At 44.1% G+C, this 22487-nt stretch overlaps 11 protein-coding genes across 11 annotated transcripts; 6 read left to right on the forward strand and 5 right to left on the reverse strand.

Annotated features, from left to right (window-relative positions):
* Positions 1-110: 110 nt before the first annotated feature.
* On the forward strand, positions 111-1568 carry SAMD00019534_086660 (hypothetical protein; the record flags this gene model as incomplete). Its single annotated transcript, XM_012896023.1, has 4 exons — positions 111-185; positions 257-320; positions 395-541; positions 613-1568. 4 exons carry the CDS (start codon positions 111-113, stop codon positions 1566-1568), a joined length of 1242 nt encoding a protein of 413 aa, XP_012751477.1.
* Positions 1569-2827: 1259 nt separating this feature from the next.
* On the forward strand, positions 2828-3109 carry SAMD00019534_086670 (hypothetical protein; the record flags this gene model as incomplete). Its single annotated transcript, XM_012896024.1, has 1 exon — positions 2828-3109. A coding segment is annotated over one exon (282 nt), but the record flags the coding sequence as incomplete, so codon positions are not given.
* Positions 3110-3209: 100 nt separating this feature from the next.
* SAMD00019534_086680 (hypothetical protein) lies at positions 3210-3422 on the forward strand (the record flags this gene model as incomplete). The annotated part of the gene is made up of 1 exon (XM_012896025.1): positions 3210-3422. The coding sequence occupies one exon, from the start codon at positions 3210-3212 to the stop codon at positions 3420-3422; it is 213 nt and encodes a 70-aa protein (XP_012751479.1).
* A 201-nt stretch (positions 3423-3623) lies between these two features.
* Positions 3624-6266, reverse strand: SAMD00019534_086690 (hypothetical protein; the record flags this gene model as incomplete). Its single annotated transcript, XM_012896026.1, has 4 exons — positions 3624-3733; positions 3817-5779; positions 5907-6122; positions 6210-6266. The coding sequence occupies 4 exons, from the start codon at positions 6264-6266 to the stop codon at positions 3624-3626; spliced, it is 2346 nt and encodes a 781-aa protein (XP_012751480.1).
* Positions 6267-7669: 1403 nt separating this feature from the next.
* SAMD00019534_086700 (hypothetical protein) lies at positions 7670-8606 on the reverse strand (the record flags this gene model as incomplete). Its single annotated transcript, XM_012896027.1, has 2 exons — positions 7670-7760; positions 7846-8606. The coding sequence occupies 2 exons, from the start codon at positions 8604-8606 to the stop codon at positions 7670-7672; spliced, it is 852 nt and encodes a 283-aa protein (XP_012751481.1).
* Positions 8607-9285: 679 nt separating this feature from the next.
* Positions 9286-12431, forward strand: SAMD00019534_086710 (hypothetical protein; the record flags this gene model as incomplete). The annotated part of the gene is made up of 3 exons (XM_012896028.1): positions 9286-9698; positions 9763-12187; positions 12270-12431. 3 exons carry the CDS (start codon positions 9286-9288, stop codon positions 12429-12431), a joined length of 3000 nt encoding a protein of 999 aa, XP_012751482.1.
* A 663-nt stretch (positions 12432-13094) lies between these two features.
* On the forward strand, positions 13095-14286 carry SAMD00019534_086720 (hypothetical protein; the record flags this gene model as incomplete). The annotated part of the gene is made up of 3 exons (XM_012896029.1): positions 13095-13221; positions 13295-14153; positions 14223-14286. 3 exons carry the CDS (start codon positions 13095-13097, stop codon positions 14284-14286), a joined length of 1050 nt encoding a protein of 349 aa, XP_012751483.1.
* Positions 14287-14507: 221 nt separating this feature from the next.
* Positions 14508-14978, reverse strand: SAMD00019534_086730 (hypothetical protein; the record flags this gene model as incomplete). The annotated part of the gene is made up of 2 exons (XM_012896030.1): positions 14508-14728; positions 14822-14978. The coding sequence occupies 2 exons, from the start codon at positions 14976-14978 to the stop codon at positions 14508-14510; spliced, it is 378 nt and encodes a 125-aa protein (XP_012751484.1).
* Positions 14979-16282: 1304 nt separating this feature from the next.
* On the forward strand, positions 16283-17662 carry SAMD00019534_086740 (hypothetical protein; the record flags this gene model as incomplete). Its single annotated transcript, XM_012896031.1, has 1 exon — positions 16283-17662. One exon carries the CDS (start codon positions 16283-16285, stop codon positions 17660-17662), a length of 1380 nt encoding a protein of 459 aa, XP_012751485.1.
* Positions 17663-17861: 199 nt separating this feature from the next.
* Positions 17862-18457, reverse strand: SAMD00019534_086750 (hypothetical protein; the record flags this gene model as incomplete). The annotated part of the gene is made up of 2 exons (XM_012896032.1): positions 17862-17958; positions 18168-18457. 2 exons carry the CDS (start codon positions 18455-18457, stop codon positions 17862-17864), a joined length of 387 nt encoding a protein of 128 aa, XP_012751486.1.
* Positions 18458-20681: 2224 nt separating this feature from the next.
* Positions 20682-22399, reverse strand: SAMD00019534_086760 (hypothetical protein; the record flags this gene model as incomplete). The annotated part of the gene is made up of 6 exons (XM_012896033.1): positions 20682-20882; positions 20952-21324; positions 21415-21725; positions 21787-21906; positions 21983-22078; positions 22157-22399. 6 exons carry the CDS (start codon positions 22397-22399, stop codon positions 20682-20684), a joined length of 1344 nt encoding a protein of 447 aa, XP_012751487.1.
* Positions 22400-22487: the final 88 nt, after the last annotated feature.

Here is a 22487-nt window from a genome sequence, read left to right on the forward strand (position 1 = left end):
ATCCATCTCACCCACACTCTGAACTTGATCAATTAATCTCATTATTAATCAATAATACAAGTACATAATTAGTCTAAGATAAAGACAGAGATAGAGTTATATATTATAAGATGTTTGTAGGGTATCCATCACAAAGATCATCATCATATTATATTGATAATGAACCATTACTTACTAATGGCAAGGTATGTTTGTTTGTTTCTCTGGTTATCAATGACAAAAGCACTAACAATGACATCATCATCATTATCTCCAGCATATAGTACTGTCAATGACCTCTACACATAGAAGTAGATCATTAACATATGATGAGTTGATGGGTATGTCCATGGCAATCATTCATTCAATCAATCAATCATACATAGACTGACATCCATCGCATCATCATAACCAGTGTTCTTAAAGGATAGAGCTGATAAGGATATTGCTAATTTGAAGGATTGTTGGATTGATTGTCAAGCATTGGATGAGAAGGAGATCAATGATATTTGTAATGAACTTGGTGTACACTACCTCACAAAGAAGGACATCATAAGTCAGAGTAAGTTATGTTGGTCAGTGCACTGTCAATCAATCATTCAATCAACTAACTAATGATTCAACATAATATAGCAACAAGAGAGAAGTGCGAGTTCTTTAACAATCATGTATTTGTTGTTGTAAATGAGATACATTATGAAGAGTCATCGAATAACTTGGTTAATGGACGACTTAATCTAATATTGTTCCCAAAGATGATGTTGACCATACATGTTCGTCCACTGATCAGTACCAAACAAGTTCTTCGAATGATTAGTTACTCCCCAACATCAAAGTTTGTCCATACTCCCAAGCTAGGTGGCAGCAGTAGAACAAGCACAAGCACGACCAGCACGACAAGCACTACCAACACCAAAGGCACAAGCCTATCAGTACCAACGTCAAATGACCCGGGCTCGCCACAAGTCAACTCATTGCCATCAGCACCATTCATACTTTACTCATACTTGGATGTGATCGTGGACATCTACACTGATCTGGTGGATAAGATCATGTATGAGATTAGATCGTTGGACGACATTGTGATGGTTCTGTCCGGTATGCGACAGGAGGAGTTGAACATGCGACTGGGCCTGGCCAGTAAGCGCGTCACCAACCTGAACAATGGTGTCTTTGGCAAGAGTGACATCATCTCGGTGTTGCTGCGCGTGGACGAGCGATTCATACCAAAGAGCACGCTGCGATATCTGCGCAATGTACAAGATCACACCGTGCGTCTGCTTCAAAAGTTGACGCTGTCTCAGAAGCTCTTGAGCAACTTGAACAACATATATATGGCACGCGTCTCCCTTGAGGTCAGCAACTCTAGCAACAACATCGATAAGAGCATGAGGAAGTTCACTGCGATCAGCACCATCTTTACACCAGTCACACTGATTGCCGCCATCATGGGAATGAACGTTCGCTACCCTGGTATCTATGGTGAGCCTGGTGGCGACAACTTCTACACATTCATTGGCGTCCTATCCTTCATGGCATTGTTTGCAACAATCATTGCACTACTATTCAAGAGATATGGATGGCTTTGACAACATTGGTCTCTCATTCATTCATTCATTGTGATGTGAAGCGAAGACCTTTGCACACCATCAACAACAAACAACAATCAATCAATCTCCCAAGCCAATCACAATCAACGGCGGTCGTTACATCAACACGTAGCAATGTTGGTTGGTTGGTAACCTAAGTTACCAAAATAGGATATCCACTACAACAACAACATGGAAGTGCTCTTGCCCCAGGTCCCTGAGTTACCACGATATCGAGGAGGATGAGGAGGAGGTGAAGGTGGAGGTTGAGTAACTCAATCTCAACCAACCAACCAATCAGATTCAGATAAGGTCGCGATAATGGGACCTCCCGCCCATCTCCAATCAATCTCCCCTCGACCACATTGGCCCTCCAACTTCCAAAAGCGGGCATGCCTAAGGACTGCCAATAGTGGGGTCGTTGGAGATGAAGAGGCTGTGTGTGTTTATGTATAATAATAATAATACAATCACACACAAGTTGTACATGGCAGCTGCCCCACTATCCAAACAACTCAACTACCATCATCATCCATCCAATTAATTTAAAGTAGTTGTTGTAGTTGTGATTGTGATCATGAGGCATCTAACCCGCCAGAGTAATTAAGTTAATGAGCATAAGTTATTAATTTATAACTCTCATTCATTCATTCTCTTTTGATTTGTTTATTGATTGATTGATTGATTGATAACACCAGGTAACATATGCATGCTGGCCATGTGAGGTTGATGATGTAGAATACACCCGTCACACCTTGAGTGATCAGCTGATCAATCACTATTCCCCCTCACCACACTACCCCATAACCCCGTCCTCTTTATCTCTTCAACACTCTCTCACCTGATTGATGTGTTAGAGTATGTACATACCCTACCTTGTACAATTAATCAAACCTATCTCTCTCACTCTCTTTTGAAAGTATGTATTCATACCAATCAATCAAAGGGGTGTATATACTCATATCAACATGTGGTAGACGATATTGTCAACATCATCGCCTGGAAGGGCAACTTGGCGCCAATCAGTTGCTATAAATACATGTGTGTCGACAAGTAGTGGTTGTTGTTGGGCATTCAAACAGACACACACTCACCAAGTGACATACTAAACTCACTCAGTAATACATCAATCAATCTGGATGTGTGCTCCTCTCTTAAGAACATCTTACCGCTCTATCAACCACCAACCAATAGCAAGGGTAAAGGTCGACGTCGTCTATAAATTATAAGTATCCAATCAATCATCCAAATCCACCTTCACCTCAAATAACTACCATCAAACAAACAAACAAACAAACAAACAAACAAACAATCCATCTACTACCAACTTTAAATCGACCACCATCCGGTTTATATCTTCACAGTACCAACCCATCTCTGAACCCATCACCGTCCATCATCCATCACCAAACTTACACAATTACATCTTCACTTTGGAATTATTCGTCTTAACAACCAAAATCAATCAATCAATCATTCATTCAACTTACACCTGTCACCACCAGTTGGACATAACTACAATCACACATTGTCCAATCACCTAATCAATCAATCAATCAATCAACCAAGCAAACTATCCACCCAAATTCAACAAATTTAATTAATTACTACTACAACTAATTCAACAACATGGGAATTCCAATGTCCAAAGTATCTACATCGAATGATGATGTCCAAGACACTGCAGAGTTCTTCAACACCAACAAGACGACTGAGAACATTCTCAGGGTGTTCCATGAATACATGATCCAGGCCAACAACATCAACAACCAGACCATATCCAGTTACTGCTGTGCACCGAGCACTGAGCACTCCAACACGTCAATGTCATCCGGAATCACAGTAGAATCCTGATAGGTGTAGTGTAATCAATGATCGATCGAACATTACACTTATATATTATATTTACATAAATAAACAATGTATCCATAACCCCTTTATTTATCAATTACAAAGACAAGAGATACTTATGGATTGTACATTGGATGTGGATGGTTGGTTAGTTGGGTGTGGTTGGATGGTTCGATGGATGGATAGTTGGTTTGTTTGTTTCCATTAACTATCCAGGTAGTCATTGGTGTAGGACTGCAAGAACTCGCGTCTGGACCTAACAATCTTATGTGAGAACACTGGTGAGTTTAGTACCCATCTCTCTCCATTGATCACTATAATTTTTTGATTGATTAAATGTGGTTAATATATATGATTGGAACTATCCCACCTGATGGATCACATCTGATCAACTTACTCTTTGCCATCAGGAAATCCTTTAGCTCTTCTTTTGAGAAACTGTAGTACTTGGGGAATTGTGGACCGAATGAGGTGATCTCATCTTTGCTCGCCACGGTGAGGTGGTAGTAGGTGTCGCCATGGGTGGATTGCTGTCGGTCCACTTGGACCACGGCAAAGATGTGATTAAAGTTCGACTTGAAGATGGCGGGACTGATGGGTGCATCGCCCTCCTTGAATATAATAATAACAATGTCGTTGCCAAGATGTCGCTTCCTGTCCACCTGCTGCACGTCGTCGGGCTTGGGCGGAATCATCGTGGCCACATGGAACATGATCTCATAGTTGCGCCACTTTCTAAACACAGAGTGCGTGCCAGTGAGATCCTCGCGCACGTCTAGACCGCCGCGATACGCCGTCCAGCCCTTGAGTGGGACGCGTTCGCCCAGCACCTCGAGGAAGTCGTTGTAGTCGCGGCTGCTGTCGTCGTGGTTGTTGCCGTATAGGTCGTTCTCCTCGGTCTGGCCGTCGCGACAATAGAGCACGCCAAACTTGAAGCGGCACTGTAGGGTGTTCTTGGCCTCAAAGTCGAGCAAGTGGTTCATTAGCGCCTCGTCACGCACGTCCTTGATCTTGAAGTTCTGGTACTGTGGACGCGCCTTCTTGAGCATCTTGATCATGTCCTTGGACGAGCAGTCCTTGGTGCGCGCCAACGTGAACCGCAGGCGCTCGTCGCCCTCTTGCGTTCGAATAATGTACAACAGCTCGGTGTCGCCCGACTCGAGCAGGTAGTGGCAGATCGAGATAGCCACTGGTGTCTTGTCAGCCGTCTTGCTCACGCCGAGGAAGTTGATGTGATTGCGCTGCAAGAAGTCCTCACGGAAGAACATGTCGTCGTTATGAGCATCCTTCACCATGAAGTGATCCAGGTCGCCCAGAAGTGAGAGTGATGCACGGCCAGCATCAGTCTTGAAGCCACGTACCTCTTGAAGGTGGCCGCAACCAGCCTGTGCAGCATGGCTTGGGTCGTATCGCTCCCACTCTCCGGCAACATCCAGCTCGCTGCTGCCCAGCGTGCCGCTGCTGAGATTGAGAACGGGTGGCACCATTGAGAGTGGTACGTTGGCCGAGGAGGCCGAGGGCGAGGATGCGTGATGCAGCTTGTAGAAGCGATTGACGCGCTCCACTGAAGGGTTGGGGATGGCCTGTTCGACAGCCATCTGTGCGTCCGAGTATGAGCGTGACTTGCCCGGCGTCAAGAAGTGACTCTTGAGCTTGTCAACAGGCGTGCGAGCGCCACTGTGAAGTGCCTCGGGCGACTTTGGAGAGTCGTACGAGCCAGAGTGAATGAGCGGCGAGCCGTTGCCAATCGAGTTGCGCTTCGATCCACCGTGATGTTTACCCACGCCAGCACCCATCTCGCCATCGCGACCCGACGCTCCGCCGTCGTCGCTCTGGGTGATGAGACGCGTGCGACGCTTCTCGAGCAGCTCGTTGCGGAATGCTACGGGGTCCTCCTTCATCTGGAAAGCGCGTTGCGAGATCATCTCGCGGAACACGCTGACCTTGTCGCTGCTTGAGATTGATTTGCTCTGAATTGCGTGGTCGACCATTGTGTTGGTCGAGTCCATGATCTCGCGTGGCGCCTTGGACAGCACGGGCTTTTGAGGCTTGGGCGCCGTGGCAAAGAGTTTGCGATTGAGGTTGGGGTCCACCTCGTCCATAGCCCTGATATAGTGCTCGCATTGGTTCTGTGTGAAGCAGTTCTTGGCGTCGCGTATACTTAGCGCAACGACAAACAACTTTTGAAGGTCAGTGTTGGAGGCCAGCACAAACTCCTTTAAAATGGACAACTTTGAGATGATCTCCCAGATCAACAAGTCCATCTGTGCTCTAAACTCCCTCAGCTTTGGCAACTGACTAAGTGCTGATGGTAGTGGTCTTGGTATATATCCCATACCCTTTGGGTATTCCTTGAGTATCTGTTTGTTTGTGTTTGAGTGGGAGAGGCCGAGGCGGGGGCGGGAATAGTTCCAGTCGAGGGAGGAAATGAGTGTGTTAGCCAACTTGTGTGATTGATAGGATTGGATTGATTGAGAGAAGGTATACCTTTGAGAGTCCGATGAGTAGCTGGCATGATGAACGCTTCTCGGTGAGGTCGTCCAGGTTGAATATGCTGGTGATGTCTGTTTCGGCTTCTTCGACGCCGATCATGAGACATGGGATGGTTGATGAAAGTAGTTGTTTGAGTTCCGCTCTACGCTCTTCTTCTGTGAGCATGATTCCACCTGCCGCCTGGTCGACTGGGGGCGGGCTGAATGATATCTAAAGTTGAGTAATAGAGTGTGAGTTAGTAAGTGGAAGGGAAGTGGCAGTGATTGTGATTGGATTCATTCCATCAATCAATCATACATTTGGTACGCTATTCTTTGAATTATTATTATTATTATAGTCTATTGTTGTGGCCATTGTGCTATATATGCTCGTTTTGTCCTTTGGACCACCGACTATTATAACGTTCCTTGGTCCAAATTGTAAGCCTGCCGATAATATTGGCTTCTTATTATTGCTGTTGTTATTAACAGGTGATGGTATATTACTGCTCCTATAATACATTGTTGGATTGTTTGTTTGTTTGTTAATATTGTAATGAATGTTTGAATGATTGTAAGATTATGTATGAATGATTGATTGAATGAATGAATGGAGAGTAGAGTTGGAATATGGGATGGTCCAGGCACCATGTTGTTGATATCAATGGAGGCCGCTTAGCCATAACCACATATATTAGGTAGAACATACTCGCTCACTCACGCTCAATCAATCAATCATACACAACATGATTGGATAGTGTGTGAATGAGATGGTGAAAGTGTATGTTGGTGTGTGTGTATCTATGTAATCGATCACACGGACCACGATCGTGGTCCTCTGACCCCACCCCCTTTATCTCACACACTAGGTGTTGCAATGTGATGAGCAGTGGACCCTGGGGTTTGTTGACCTGACATCACTTGACCTGAAGCGTCAAGACAAGACATTCGTGAAGGTGTTGCATTGTCTACTAACCTGTTGTTGTTGTTGTTGTTGGGTCAATGAATGCTTGGTCTTGGGTCCGGTAACTTTAAAGTACAACTGTCTTTGTCAGATTGATAAAGATATAGAGATTGATAGAGATAGAGATAGAGAGTTGCTTACACAAGTGTGTGTGTGTGTGTATATGTGTATGATTATGTGTATGTGTAAGTGTAAGTGTATTGGTTATAGGAGTAGTAGAAGTAGAGTGACCTCTCGCCTCCTAACTTTCTCCTTCCAACACAAACACACCACACACAACACGACACTCTGACATTGTTTCCTTTGAATGAATCAAATCACACAACCCATCAAGACATCCTGTCAAATCGGGTGATTGGTTGGAGCACCACGCTGCCCATCGTGATGGCCCTAAAATGAATGAATGAAACAGTTGTGTATGCACCACACTCACATCGAATCTAGATACAGATATGCGTGCCCGTGTGTTCCCATCCAAACCAAAGTCTAAAAAAAAAAACACAAACTTTGATCAAAGGCCTCAGAAACGGCCCAATCTTGTTTCCATTAGAAAAGACGATGTTCTGATCAATCTAGCTACCTAGATTTATGATAATGTTGGGGTGGACTTGGCCTACATTGTCTTTGCATTGTTGATTTGAGTGATTGGATGGATGGGCCAGTGATCAGGACGGACGTTTCGGTGTTAGTTTAGGTCCTTCCGAACATTGCCAACTTGAGTACGATTGTGTGGAGTAATGTATTCCACGTTGTGAATGGCCATTGGCGCGACTGCATGGCCTTGCCTTTGGATTGATTGACTTGATCACTTCACCTCACTTTCCACATCGCTTCTCGATTCGTCCATAAGTTTGCAATACATGTAAGTACTTCTCAAGATACATTTGATTGAAGTTATCAACCTTGCTGTAATATCATTGGAATGATTGAATGAATGAAAGTTAGTATGTGATTGAATGATTGGTCGAATGAATGATTGTATGTTACTTACATGAACTCTGTCAATTTGACATGCCAGGGTAGGAATCCACTTAGGATGTTGCGTTCGGTGAAGTCCATTGCTATCTCGGGCTCACTGCCCTCGCCTCCAATGTGACGTGGCAGGTTTGATTGAATGTAATGCTCATTGAGCTCTAGTGACTCATCCAGCTTGCGCTCCTTTGTATACTTCTTTGTAATATTGACCAGCTCCAACTTTCCATCGTCCGCCGATACAACACTAATGTCGAGAACGCGTTGGTTTGTGATTGGTGCAACGGTAGCATGACCGTGGTCAGCGTCATGGCTGTGATGATCATTCGATGACTTGTTCAACCAATTGAATGAGAATGTGATGTTGTTGTCGTTGTTGTTGTCGTTGTCAACGGTGAGCCTCTTGTGCTGACCCTCCAGTGTATGCTGTAGGATGTCCAACTGCTTCTTCAACTCGCCAGTGCGCTCCATGATTGTGATACGCGAGATGCCAGCCATAACAGACCACATCAACACGTCGGCCAACTTATGAAGCAATGCCATGTTGTTTGATGCTTCATGCTCCAGAATGATGGCGAGATGGCGTGGCAATGATCCCGACAACTGTGACACTCGTGACTGTATATGATCAAAGATGTGCTTGGCACTAACACTGCCACTCGCTGACGTGGCCATTGTTATATTATGCTTGTTACTATTGTTGTTGCCATTGCTTATACCAGCATAGATTATACAGAATAACCAAGCATTCAATGACCTCAACATCTTGTACATCCACATCACCAATAGCAATGTATTGAATGATACACAATATATACAGTAATAGATCCAAGGTGTGAGTTGAGCACTAACAGAGTCCATTGCCATTCTATGTATGTATGTTACTATACTATATAATGTATATATTATATTATATATCTATCTTTGTTACACGATGAAACAAGGAAGTAAATGACTTGAATTGAAAAGGCACCAGTAGTCGATTTTTCAAAAGAAAGTGTGTTGATGGATGACTCAAACGAATCGAATGAATGAACCTAGAGTGTTGTTGAGTGAATGAGTCATCCTCAATGAATCATAGGGATCTTCACAATCAATCAATTATCTTATGTAATATCAACATTATTAATATTATTTGTTCGTGTATTAGCATTAATATTATATCAATTAAAATTTGTAATTCCCATTACAACAATGTTGACTGACTTTTGCGCCTTTTCTTGTCCATGGACAATCCGACTTTGAAGATTAGTGAAATTGTAAAGAGTGTGTGGTAGAGACAGATACTTCTACAAGTAGTCACACACACACACACACATTCATTCACTCTTGGGTTTGTTTACAACTTAAGTTATCTCTAGATATAGACATAGATATAGATATAGATATAAGATAGATATAGGATAGAGACAGATAACATATATATTTTGTTTAGTAGTGTCAAAGAGGACACAAATAGATGTTATCAAACGACTCGCCACTTTCAAAGGGTAGCGAGTTGGAACGAGACAAGATGTCGTTCGCCCTCGGTGGCGATCACATCAATACAATGAATAATAATCAGAAACAACAACAACAACAACAACAACAGCAACAACAACAACAACTACAACCTCCTCCTACATTGATACTCAATAATAATGGAAACAACAACAACAATAATAATAATAATATGATACCATTCTCATCAATGGGTGGAATGTTGTCTGGTTTGAACAATAACAATAACAATCATGTATCATCAAGTCCCATGAGTATCAATGGCAATACATCAACAGACTCATCACCCAATCACTCACTACTCTTTGGCATCGTTGACAATCTCACCACGCCCAGTAGCGCCAAGTTCAATGCATCAATCCAGGGAACAAGGTAAGTGTGAACAGAGCTGGGCTCACTCATTCAAACTCAATCATACTCATACTCAATCAATCAGATCAAAGGATGCATCAGCTAGACGAAGGAAACATCAACAGAGTAAATCACAGAGCTATTCAAACTTTACAAACTTCATGCCTGATCTTGGCGTCGTTGGACTGCCGATTAACAGTCAGGAGGATCAGAGCGAGGCCGTGCTGGACTACTGCAGCGTGCTGAAGGACAGGCTGAAGCAACTGTCATCACGCATTCAAATGGACAACACAGAGATGGCTCACAAGGATGCTGAGATCGAGCTGATGACTGGCCGTCTCAACAAGTACAACAACGAGATCAGGGAGAAGGAGGAGGAGAACGAGCGACTGCACGAGCAGATCAATCAGCTGCAGAAGCGTCAGCACGACGAGAGCATCACAAAAAACACGCTGGAGCGCGAGCTGGTCAACATCAAGGACCAATGGGTCAGTCCGCAGGAGATTGAGGATTGGAAGGAGCAGATCGAGGACGTCTCGGTGGTGATGCATCGCAAGGACGCCGAGATCGAGTCATGGATGGAGAAGGTGCAGCTGCAGGAGCAAAAGGTCGAAGCGCTGCAGGAGCAGCTGAGGCGTGAGCGCGATCTCAATGTGTTCTCACGGCAAGAGTCGGAGAACACCCATCGCCAGATGAAGCAAGAGCGCGAGAACTACTTCAGTCAGATCGAGGAGCAGAAGGCACGCGCAGATCGCGCCAAACTAAAGACCAAGTCCTGGAAGGAGCGACACAGCCGCGCCACAGTCGACGTGGAGGCCAGTCAACGCGCGGTCGACAAGATGAAGGGCCAGCTGTCGAGCGCCGAGATCGAGTCGCTCAATCATCAGAAGGAGATCGACCGTCTGCGCCAGAGTCTGTCCGAGTCGAGCAAGAAATACGACGATCTGAGCAGCTCACAGCAATCGATGACGCAGGAGCTCAAGCAATCAGAGGGCGAGCGTCTGGCCATCATCGGTCTGATGAACAGGAATGAAGTGGAGATTGAAGAGCGAGTGTCGTTGCTGGTGTCCGAGTGCGCCAAGTCCAACGAGACGATCGCACGCCTCAACGAGCGCATTGGCGAGCTGGAGTATCAATTGGGAAGTGAGCGATTGAGCAAGCGCGTGACCGCAATCTCGCTCACCGATGCCACCTACACAATGTCCGAGAAGAACCTGATCAAGCTGGTGCAGGAGAAGGACGAGGAGCTGCAGCGTCTCAACAAACAGGTGCAGCGACTACAGATCGATTCAAACTCATTGATGACGCGATACAAGAAGATGGAGGAGAACATGAATGAGAACTCATCACAGCTGCAGTTCACCAAGAAGTCATTGCGCAACTCTCGCAAGGAGTTGTCCAAGATCACACAGGAGCTACTCATACTCAGTGATGAGAACTTCACCGAGAGCATTGGTAGCAACACATCGATACTCAAACGCAAGTCATTGGACCTAAGCGATCTGTCAAGGATCATGCAAGAGTATGATGCTACCGCTGAGGCTGACAACAACAATCATGGTGTCATGGACGACAAGAATGAACAGGCACAAGACAACAACAACAACAGTGGATACATTGCGAGCCAACCTGTGACATCACCTTTGAAACAGACACGTAGGGATAGAGGCAAGTCGACGCCACCCGCAGTGCAGAAGCAACTTCAACAACAACTCCAGCAACAAAAGGAGACTGAGGAGGCCAATGCCAAGGCCACCGCAAAGGCTACATCATCATCATCCAAGACCAAGTCCAATAACAACGATCAAAAGGCAACGACGTCGACGCCAAAGACTGTGGAGCAGGTGGAGGACATGCTGGAAAGGGCACGTTCCGCCAACATTGGTTATAGACTGCACATTCAATTCTTGAACAAGGAGATCAAGATGCTGGAGAAGGACACACAACAACAGAAGGACTATAACGCAACACTTGTGACTCGTTTGAACTTGGAGTTGGAGGAGTCACGCAGGACAAACGCACGCATTAGAAAGGCATTCCTTCAGCGATTTGCAAAGGAAGACGACTCAATCTTTCTCGACTACTATACGATTGCAGACAAGCATCATCCACCTATCAACGCATCTGTACAGAAGGAGTTGATGTTACCCATTACTCCTATATCCCCTTCTTTATCATCATCTTCATCTTCTTCATCATCAATGGCAGAATCACCATCAACATCATCTACATCATTATCACAACCAACAACAACAGTATCTTCAGCAATTGTCGACAAGGCTGTAATTGTTGTTGCACCGAACGAACAAGAACGAGAACAAGCCACATCAACATTGGCAACAAAGACTTCAAGCAATGGTAGTAGTAGTAATACCAGCCCGACCTTCCTCAAACAACAGACCACAACAACTACAACAACGACGACAACTACAACTACTACATCCAGACAAGTGGATCTGAATAGGCAATGTAACAAATGTAGCAAAGAGTTTGGAATGTGGTCAAGGAAGGTAAGTTAGGACAAACACGCAATCAATCAACCAACCAATCGTCTAACACTCCTGTCCATCCACCAATCCATCCATTCTCCAGCATAATTGTACAGCATGCCAAATGGTATATTGCTCGGACTGTTGCAACACCAAGACAAAGCTTTGTAATTTCTGTACTACAACTCTACCTTCATCAACTGCCGTAGCAACACCAACTCTTCCAACTAATGCTCCACCTCCATCCACCACGGCTCGTAAATAAAGCTTTGAATGAATGGATAGTGTGTGAAAGGTCCTTTCACGTCTTTCTGTAGCAGTCGGCAAGTCTGTCAATTAATGTTTATGTAGTGTGGCTAAACTTTAAGTAATTAAAGGTGGCAGCGGCAGAGGGTTCAGTTTAAAACAAGGATGGCAACAACACACTGATCAGTGGCAACACATTTGACCCTAGTCCAGTCAATAAGTAGTGCAGTCACTCAGTTAGTCAAAGTTTACCACACTGTTGTTGTTCATTGTTTGAGTGAGTGTTGATGCTCATTCTTAAGATGGTGGCAACAGAGGGGTGTGTCAGTGTGTTGTGTGTGTGTTCAGATGTGATTAGATGGAGCAAACACAGTGTCAATTTGTGTGCTGAGAGTGGGTCCTCTATCCAGCATCCTTGTTCCATCTTCCACTCATCCATCCAACCATCTCATTTCCCATTATACTCCTACTTACTTAGAGCGTAGTATGTTCATCTCTTATCTCTAACTTCAACTACCTTCATTGTTATAGATAATATATTATTATTACTTATATTTATTATTACTTTTCCTTCCAACAACTACATATATTATAAATGGATACTAATAATGCCGAAGTTGACAATACTTTATTCCTCATTCCACCTGATGAGAGATTTATATGTACCAATCATCAAGGTTTAATGGGATGTCCCATTACCAATGTTGAGTGTGGACATACATTCTGTTCAAACTGCATCGAGTCTCTTTCCTTCTGTCCAGTAGATAATATGGTGATCAAGACTCTAGATATCAACTTCCAACTCAAAGGTATTAATATTCATTATACATTCAATCAATCTTTTGTATTCATGTTACTCACTTAATCTATTATTATTTAAAGGTGAACTTGATGAACTGTTATGTTACTGTAGATACGCTGTATATTACGATGACTATGGTCATCTGAGTCTTAGACAAGACGGTGGATGTAATATGTTGGTGAACTATGGAAACAAACAAGCTCATGAAGCAATGTGCAAATATAACCCGGCCACATACACTCGTGCTCCACCTGCCGAGTTTGATGACAATGACTGCCATATAATGAGTGACCTGGACGATGATCAGTACGACGCCGACAGTGATGATGTGGAGAAGGAGGTTGACATGGATGAGGAGAACGAATCAATGTCCTTCCAATCGATACCCTCCCCATTATCAACACAAAGCTTCCACTCTACTTCATCCTCCGACATCAATGTCCATCCCCTGTCTTTGGACCTTGACAATGCCAAGTTTGTGGTTGGACAACAATCATTACCATCGAGTCCTGTACCAAAGTCTACCTCAGAGTCTATGAATTCTTCATCCTCATCCTCGTCGTCATCAGAAGAGTCTTCATATGAGTCATTCCCAGAGGTACCTGTCCCAAAGGAGACGCCACATGAAGAGGAGATGACAGTGACACGTAGACAAACATTGGAGAAGTGTGCCTGTCCCAACAAAGACAGTGGTTGTTACTACTTTGGAAACCATACATCATTGCAACATCATTTGGACAATGAATGTGAGGCTCAGAAGTTAAAGAACAGGATCAGACTGCTGGAGGACACCCTCGAAAAGAAGAACAATGAGATCACTGAGCTCAAGTTCAACCAACTGTTGGAGACCTCCATCCATCCGCAGCCACACAGTGGAACTATTATACCCTACTCAATCAGCAACTATGTCTTTGATGTATTCCGAGTGATCAAAGAACAGTATGTATACTTAGAGATTGATTGATTGATTGATTTGGATAGATTACTAACTCACATTAACTCATTCAGAGTTGTTGTTGGTATTAACAAAGTACGAACATGGTTCACGAGCAAGATATCCAGTCTATTCTAAGTCATCGATGACTTGTGTAAGTGGATGGATGAATCAACGAGGAGACATGTGAGATAAAGAGGTATACATTGTATACACGACGTGTATTGTGAATAGAGATAAGATAGATAGGTAAATTGATTTGTTATGACCCATCACTCCTTAGCTTGGTGGGCTACTGTGTTGGTTGGTGTCCAGTCAAAGAGATAGATGTTGCTGGATTGATACGCAGAAGGGGAAGTTTACTGTGGGCCGGATGGCTGGTATGGCTGGACGTACTCGCCTGGGACTGGGTAGAGACCGGCCTGTGGCTGAGCGTAGATTGGCTGACCTGGGTATGGCTGGGCTTGGTACATTGGCTGGGCCTGGTATGGCTGGGCAACAATACCGGCTGGCTGCTGACCAACGACAACAACAGTGTTGGTGTGAGCGTGGCAGTGCTCGTTCTCATGCTCGACCATTCCTATTTGAGTTTGAATTGATTGATTGATCATTAGTTAGAAGGTTGTTGAGGATTTGATGTAATGTGATGTGAGGTCATCATTGCGAGACTTACCTGGGATGAGACAGATATCGACCAACCAACCAATGCCAAAGACACCGAGGGTGAACAAGTAGAGAACACCAGAGCATGGTCTGTTCAAATAGAATCTGTGGACTCCAAAGACGCCCAAGAAGAACCACAGGAGGTATGCGACAAGAATATCCTTCATTATTATTATGTATATATATTATGTATAATTATAAGTTAACTTATTTGTTTGTTTGTATGTTTGGTGAATGAATGAAGAGTTGGTATCATAACAAGATGGTCAAGCATGCTTGACAATTAAAAGCCCTCATTAAGAGTATTGTTGTGATTGACAACAACGATAGGATGGGGCTTGGTGGTAGGGCTGCTCGGCTTGGGAGAGGAGGAGAGGACTCATTTCCAGGCAGAGACAGACGTGAGGTCAGCAACCTCGACTTTTGAGGGAAGTGAATCAAAAACAATCATTCGCACACACGAATTTAAATATCCAATTTTGGTTTGTGTTTTAGGCCTTCTTGGGCTTTATTATCCAAGAATGGTGAGCCAATCAAATCATATGTCCTGTCAAAAGTCACCTGATGCACCACGATGGATGGGGAGGCCTCCATGGTTTTGGTTCTCAGCCAGTGCTCGGCGCTCCAAAGAAACTGACGAGAATAGACACTTGACACTGCAGGCGTATTCCACGATCACATCAACAAACCTTCTCAATCACCCAAAAGTTGATTGATCGTTTATTTATTTGATCAGATCTGAATGAATGACAACTCGAATGTTCTTCGATTCGATTGTTGTAGATTCCTTAACCGTTATCATATGATATGATTGTTTGATCAAATGTAATAATATTATTATATATATACAGATAATAACTAATGCAATGGTTGGTTGATTGATTAGTTGATGGAGTGTGATGAGACAGCGATGTAGTGAGCGAAGATTCGTTGATCAGAGATCACACTACACTTTTGCGAATGTCTGCACTCGGCGGAAATTGAATCGAAACAAGTCCCAAAATAGTGATGGTGTAATAATAATAAGTTTATCAAGTGTTCGTGACCTCACCTCGTATTGGCCTAGGCATGGGACTCTCGTCGTTCCATTTAAAAAGTTGATAAAGTAATGTTCAAGTTCAACTTCAACTTTATTACAAAGTGATACAGAGGTGTAACAATCATAGGGGACTTGGCTTGATGGTATGAATGAAGGCCACTGAAGGTCAGTCAACTCTGATCATTCAATCATTCAATCAATCAATCAATCAATCACTTGATCACACATTACACATAACATTATATAATTATCATCATATTTAAATAAGACATGTCAACTCCAGCACTACCAATGTACGTTCAGCTTAGAGTGTTGACACTTTGTTGGAATGATCCACATTTGTCATTGAAGTGGAAGTTGGCTACGACGTTGGTGTGCCGCAGGTTTCAATCATATATTGCGTCAAACTTAAACAACAGAGCATCTTGTGAGATGATCACCAGTGGCAAGCTGCTACCGTTGCTCTCCTCTACTAGCTCGCCACTCTCACATATCACACGCTTCAACTGCACAGGCCGATCATTCACCAGCACCTTTGGCGAGCAGCTGGAAGCGTGTCCCCCGCCACCACACCGGCCACCCGGAGACTGGAACATCTTTGGCGCACTACACACCTTGGACATCGCACTCAACTTCCCTCGCGTCAACAATGAGGCCACCGATCAGATCCTGCGTCTACTGGTCGCGCAGGGCGCACACCGCAACATGGATACACTGACATTGCGAGCATTCCACAACTTCCCATTTGACAGACTGGCGGACTTCCCAGCGATCACCTCGCTCGGCCTCAACGTCTCGATCTTTGGCTTTGGCGGCACGACCGACAGCAGCCAACACTCATTCGCCGCACTCGCCGCCTATCTCGAGAGCAAGACAACGTCGATGCGTAGTCTGCACTTCCACTTTGCCGGCTCGAGCTTCAAGCCCACGCTCACCATCACACCACCAGACACGGCGTTCTCGCGTGCCATCCTCTCCTGCCAGCCCTTGCAGCACCCCACATCCGGGCTGGCTGCGCTTCGACTGTCCGGCGTGATCATTGAGCGTCCAGACGCGTTCTTTTCTGGTCTCTCCAAACTTCGCTGTCTGACTAGTCTGCGGTTCGACTCGCTCGTCAACACTTCGGCTACACAGTTCAACGCTGCGTTGGCCACATTCCTTCGCCAGAACAACACACTCGAGCGCCTCTACCTCGCCTTCCCCGCCGGCGAGCACATCATGAAGTTGCTGCCCAACAACACGCGCATCTCCACTCTCTCGCTACACCCGCTGTTCATGGTCAAGTTCAACGCGGCCCTTCGCAAGCTGGTGTTGCGCGACGTCAACCACGCCACATTGGACGAGTTCGCCAAGATGAACCGCGACCACGCTGGCCTGTGCTCACTTAACGTGGGCATGTCGTCCACCACCAAGAACACCGACCTCCACTTGTTTGGCAGCATTGTGCAGCTGATAATGGTGTCGGCCACCATCACGCGACTCAAATGGAGCGGGTTCAATTGGATCCAGTTCCGGCCACTGATCACCGCGCTCCAGGGTACGCGATCAGTCAACACACTCAAACTGGCCTTCTCTGACGAGCTGTCCGTCACTGACGACGAGGTGGACGATCACTGTTTCCAAGACCTGGCCGCACAGATCTCAAAGACCATGTCCCTCGTACTCTCCAGCATCGACACCTTTGGCGAACAACTTCAAACAGTTGCCTTCCGATCACTCTTCCTGCCTGACCTCACCACCTGGAAGTCTCCCGATCGCTTCCAAATAGGCCGTATCGATGCCACAAGCTGTACATTCATACGCAATAACTAAAGATTGATTTGAAGTAATACATGGTTGATTGATTGATATGATGTGATGTTGGGTTGAGTGATGATGATGACGCGAATGATTGAGATAGAGTGGTCTAGACAAGTCCGGGGAAGGGACTATGAGGGAGGTTTGTTTGGTTTGGTTTACCTAGAACATGCAACAAGATCACCGACACCCTGAGGAGATCGCCTTTAGTTTATTACTTAAGGAGCTTCTTCTTTGGTCTCAAGTTGTTGGAGTGACCACACTTCTTCTTACGGCAGTTGACGGCACGTGGGTGGAGACGAGCGTAACACCTATTCATTTGATTGATTGAGTAAAGAGATGATATATGTTGTGTCAGCCATCATGTATGATCATTTGTCAAACCTGTTGTTATCGCAGAGTCGAGACTGGATGATGTGTCGCGTGTCATGTCACATTGATCAATGCCAATCGTTATCGCGCTGTCGCCTGTTGATCAACTGGATGAATGAATGAATGTGATCGAATGACGGATGCTTACTTTCTGCAGATCATCTTATCACACTTGTACTTTCTGGCCAAGAGAAGGAGCGATGGCTCAATACCTCCACGGAGTCTGAGAACCAGATGGAGGGTGGACTCCTTCTGGATGTTGTAGTCGGACAAGGTGCGACCATCCTCCAACTGCTTGCCAGCGAAGATGAGACGCTGTTGATCGGGGGGGATTCCCTCCTTGTCTTGGATCTTGGCCTTGACATTCTCGATGGTGTCAGAGCCCTCGACCTCGAGGGTGATGGTCTTTCCTGTAAGAGTCTTGACAAAGATCTGCATGTTTGTGTGATCTGTGATCTTCTGATTGATTGATTGGATGTGTTAGACCCAGATTGATTGAGCTGTATCGATTGATCGATTGATTGATTGACATATATATGATACGTGATACCTACATGTGTGGGTCGGGATAGGATACGCTATGGGACACGCGGATCACTTCAAGTCATTCACATGAGCTCGCTCTCCCACTCACACACACACGAATCCACCATCAACAAAGTTTTTGATTTGTTTTTTTTGAATTAATGTTTTGATCCACACACCTTCAAAAATGATCAAAATAAAGGCCCGGGCCTTTATTCCTCCATCCCCCATTTTAGAAGCCTTAATCAAACTTACCCTGGGCACTAACTCAATATGATTGAACAATCAAATAATCAATCAATCAAATCAATTAATCATCAAATAATTAATTCATTTTTAAAAGTAAGATGGATGAACAAATAAGAATTGTGGAATTACCTTGGAGAATCCAGAAAAGGATTGTGACGATGGTGTTCATGGATGATGTGATGCCTTTGTCTTGGAGATTAAGATTAGCATTGGTTTGTAATAGTTGGTTGGAGTATGTATCTGATGTATTCCAATTCAGGTTTGATCGTGGCCCATCATCAGCAGACAGCACAACAACAACATCATTGATCAATCATTTGGAGAACAAACTATGTCCATTCAAACATGCAGTCAATGCATTCATGTACTGGCAGCCTGAGAACATACTCACACCAACAAGTGAGCAATCGATACATGATTGGAAGTACTACCTATATCGAGTTGGTCAAAGATTACAATCACTCACTATAGTGTCAAAGAGCCTGGTCCAGACCTACCACCCACTCGTGGCCCAGGACGCTGTGATGATGGACTCACTGATCGATCAGCTACCTGTGGGCTGTGAGCTGAACCTCTCAAAGTTTTACCATCTATACATGCCTGCCAACCTCAGCAATCTCAGCAGACTGATATTCACTGTGTCGTCCCATTTTCAAGTTGATATGCTAATTGATCTCGATTCACACATCAGCACGTCGGCACCATCATTGAAGTTCTGCATTCAATCAACTTTGTCGTCGTATTATACGACGAACTTGATACTGTCGATCCCATCAATCATGTCGCGAACAATATCACTCACTTTATCCAAGTCGATCAGCACAGAAATGATTGAGTGCATGGGTCGTGACAATGTTGGGCTCACATCAGGTTGTCTACAAGCATTAATCCTACATCAATATGTGCTCCAAAGTGAAGTCGTGCCACTGCACGCTTTGCTAAAGTCTCTCAGCGCAAAACTAACATCACTTCAAGTGTTGATGAATCATACATGTACATACCCGGCAATCATTGAGTTGGTGGCCTCATCAATGCCTCTTCTTGGACATCTCATAATCAATTCAAATGTGATGCGAGGTGTCATTGCACCACTCAACTTCAAAGCCGGGAAGTTGGATATGTTGGAGATTGACATGTCCGATTCCACACATACGATCGTCCAACAAACATTTTCAATGTTATCCAATACTCGAGTTCATAGTCTAAACACATATGGACAATACCATAATGGAATGCCCAATGTGGATATATTATCTAGTCAACTACGTGACTTTGGTACGGTGACGGCAGTGAGATGTAATCATACTATTCGCAAGTGGAAGGTGAGATACTTAGAGGCCATCATAAGTCCACTTCAATTATTGTTAAATATGATTGAGCATCCATCATTGATCAGTATAGATATGGAACACAAGGCTGATCACGGCAATGTTAGAAACTTAACAGTTGGCACAATCTATCATGAAACTTTCATACTGGTCTCGATCAATCATAAAGAGCCACCATCAACACCAACAAACCAAACAGTTTGGTTGTACTTTGTACGAGTCAAATCTCATGATGATCATGACTTGGACCATGGACATGATCATGGTCATGGTCATGGCGATGTTGTTGTTGTTGGACAAAATGATCATCACAAAACACAAGAACAAGACAACACCACATCAAATGATAGCTTGTACAATAGACTTATTTCCAAGTTTTGGGTACATTCGCGTCCCAATGAGAATTAGTGATCATGTCCAACTCAATCAATCAATCAATCATCAATTAAATAGTAATGTTTGAATGATTCAATCAATCACTTCATTAGCAATCCAAAGTTCTCGAATGATGAGTCCATGTATTGAGGTGTCTCGCCTATGTCATGCATGACATTGGCCTATTATGAGAAGAATTTGATCTTGTCCTCAATGGTCTCGGAGGACTTGATCTGACTGAATTGGTATGTTCCATTCTCTGATTGCTCCACAGCGTAGATGGGTGGTGCAAGACGGAGGTTGTAATGTGAGTACGAGCTGTACATATATGCTCCAGTATCATGAACGACCACATAATCATTTGGTACAATATGGGGTAGTTTCCTCTATTTATGATTGATTGATTGATGTTAGTACAAGTACGATGTATCAAAGGTGGACTGACTGACACTCACCTCCTTGACAAGGAGATCAGCTGCAAAGCAACAGGGACCGGCAAGATCATAGATGGAGCTGTTGTCCTTGCCATCCTTGAAGTCACCACGCTCGTCAAACACTGATACTCTGAGCTTCCATAATGGGAATTGGTAGACTGTTCTGATGAACATGTTGGCACCAGCGTGCACCACTCCAATATCACGACCACCTGATCGCTTGGTATACTCCACCTTGCTGACCACATATCCACACTTGGCAAAGTATCCTCTTCCAAACTCTGTGATCAGCACAAAGTCACCATTGAACAATCCTGGAATCTTCTGTCTCAAGTGATTGGCGTACTGAGTGAATGTTGGTGTGTCCACCTCTGTGTTAAAGTTCACCGATAGTCTGTTCAATCGGTGATTGAGTGATTGGAATAGTTCCAGTGAGTGATTGTTAGTGAGTGATCAATCAATCAATGATATTAATCAAACATACCCTCCACCGATGTTGAAGAACTTGATCTGTTTGTTTGTGATCTGATTGATCTCGTTGACAAACTCGTAGACTTTGAGAATTCCATTGCTGGTCTGATCCATCTCGAATCCTTGTGAGCCAACATGGAGATGTACTCCGGTGATCCACTTGTGATTCTTGTAGGCCTGGATGATCTCATCACGATACTCCATTCCAATGCCAAACTTTGAAGTGGGTACACCAGTGCTCAAGTCTGCATACTTGCCTGCCTCAACCTGTGGATTGATACGGATACCACAACTAACTCTTTGTTTGATGTCCTCTGGTAGAGTCTATTCCAATGTGTGAGTGAGTAAGTAACGGCCATACATCCAATAAATCAATCAATCTTACATTGACAATCTCGACTACTTTGTCCAACTCTTGCAAGTTATCAACGTTCAACTTGACACCAAGTCTAAGGGCATACTCCAACTCTTTCCTTGTCTTGATTGGTGAATCATAGATGATTTTCTGGAGTGTCCATCACGATCATGTCAGTCATTCAATTACTTAATCACTCAATCAATCATCACTCCATCAAACATACCTCAACAGGGAATCCAGCCAATTCTGCAATTCTAAGTTCACCAAATGATGCCACCTCTGCACCAAGTCCAGCTTTGATGGCCTCCTTCAAAAGACTCTATTATAATGTTTGATGGAACTTGGTATCAGTGTATGATCAATCACTCAATCAATCACTCTAGCAATCATAACATACCAAAACAGGATTTGACTTGACAGCCATTGTTTGGATACCTTGGAAGTTGTCATTCGATTCTTTGGCCAACTGTCTAAAGTGATCCAAGTTGTAGATGAGTGCCAAGGGTTCATCATCAAACACCTTTTGATCAATGGCCAACTTTAATGCCTCCTTCTTCCATGATAAGCAGTTGACAGACTCTGAACAATTGTTATCTTCAACAATCTCATCATTGATTCTATAAAGTTTAGTTGAATCCATATCTATCTATGTTGTATTATCTATCTGTATGATGTGTTGTGATTGTGATAGTGATTTTGAATATGATTGATCCTCATAAGATTGGTAG

This window comes from Acytostelium subglobosum (assembly GCF_000787575.1).
Source record: "Acytostelium subglobosum LB1 DNA, scaffold: scaffold19, whole genome shotgun sequence".
Taxonomy (NCBI): Eukaryota; Evosea; class Eumycetozoa; order Acytosteliales; family Acytosteliaceae; genus Acytostelium; species Acytostelium subglobosum.